Source organism: Antrostomus carolinensis, unplaced genomic scaffold (genome assembly GCF_000700745.2).
Source record: "Antrostomus carolinensis isolate BGI_N321 unplaced genomic scaffold, ASM70074v2 Scaffold44999, whole genome shotgun sequence".
Classification (NCBI taxonomy): Eukaryota; Metazoa; Chordata; class Aves; order Caprimulgiformes; family Caprimulgidae; genus Antrostomus; species Antrostomus carolinensis.
The window spans coordinates 986-2,037 of record NW_010338722.1 but is presented as its reverse complement, the minus strand read 5'-3'; the positions used below and the strand labels follow the sequence as shown (position 1 = coordinate 2,037).

Below are 1,052 nucleotides of genomic sequence, written 5' to 3'. Positions count from 1 at the left end.
GGTCTCCAACCAGACTCTGCTCCACTGACCAGAGTGACTACTCAGCTTGAACACGTGCATTTAGGCAATTAAAAAAAATTTTAAAAGAGGAAAAAAAAATAAGTCAAAGTAGTTTACCAAGATCTTTCAGTTTCTGCACGTTGAGTTTACCAGGACGGGGCTTCTCTTCCACCACAAAACCAAAGGAAGGAACGCGATGAAAAAGGCGAAAGGCTTTCAGAACCAGCTGCTCATCCTCAAGCAGCAAGTAAGAGTTTTCTCCTGGATCCAGGTGGAGTATCCTGCCTTGTGCTCTTTGGGGAGACACCTCATCTCTGTCCAAATATGAAAAGTCTTTAAATTCTTCTTCAGGGCATTGGTCTCGTGTAGGTACGAGCTCATGAACAGTGTAAGGAAAGAGAAGCTGTGAGTGGGAGAGCTCCAGACTCCTCCATACAAAGTCTCGAAGTCCTAATGGTCCATAAATCTCAACAGGTGGTTTGTTTGGGTCAGGGTTGCTTTGAAGGCTAAGTGTACACAACAGGCCAGGAAGTCCAAAAAAGTGGTCACCATGAAGATGAGTTATGAAAATCTTGGTAATTTTGCCTATTGATTAGAAAGAACAGGAAAAAAAAAAACCAAACAAGAAAAAGATAAGAAATGAACACCCTAACAATTCAAAAATCATCACTTTTTGGCAAGGAGGAGGAAATAAAGGAGGGAAATTAAAATAAAACCATTTAAGAAATAAGAAATTTCTTAAAAATGAAGAAATTCTTAAAAAATTTAAGAAATAAATCCCAAATCATAAAGTATTTTCTTTTTTTCCCCCACAGTAGTGATAAGTTTCCACACAAGATTTATTTTGGTTTGATTTATCAAGGAAAGATTGCCGAGACAGAAGTTTTAGTTGCTTCAAAACAAAAAGTGCTGCAAATATGGAAAAGACTATTAAAATGCAATAATAAATATTATTTATTTAATAATGGTTTAATTTTCTTTCATAATTATTTATTTAAGAATTAAGTGCCACATTTAAAGGCAAAGAAGCGCTGGAAAGTGGTTTTGCTTTC

At 36.2% G+C, this 1,052-nt stretch overlaps 1 protein-coding gene across 1 annotated transcript; it reads right to left on the bottom strand.

Annotated features, from left to right (window-relative positions):
- Nucleotides 1-117: 117 nt before the first annotated feature.
- On the bottom strand, nucleotides 118-585 carry LOC104517682 (zinc phosphodiesterase ELAC protein 1; the record flags this gene model as incomplete). Its single annotated transcript, XM_010175606.1, has 1 exon — nucleotides 118-585. A coding segment is annotated over one exon (468 nt), but the record flags the coding sequence as incomplete, so codon positions are not given.
- Between the last annotated feature and the right edge of the window lie 467 nt (nucleotides 586-1,052).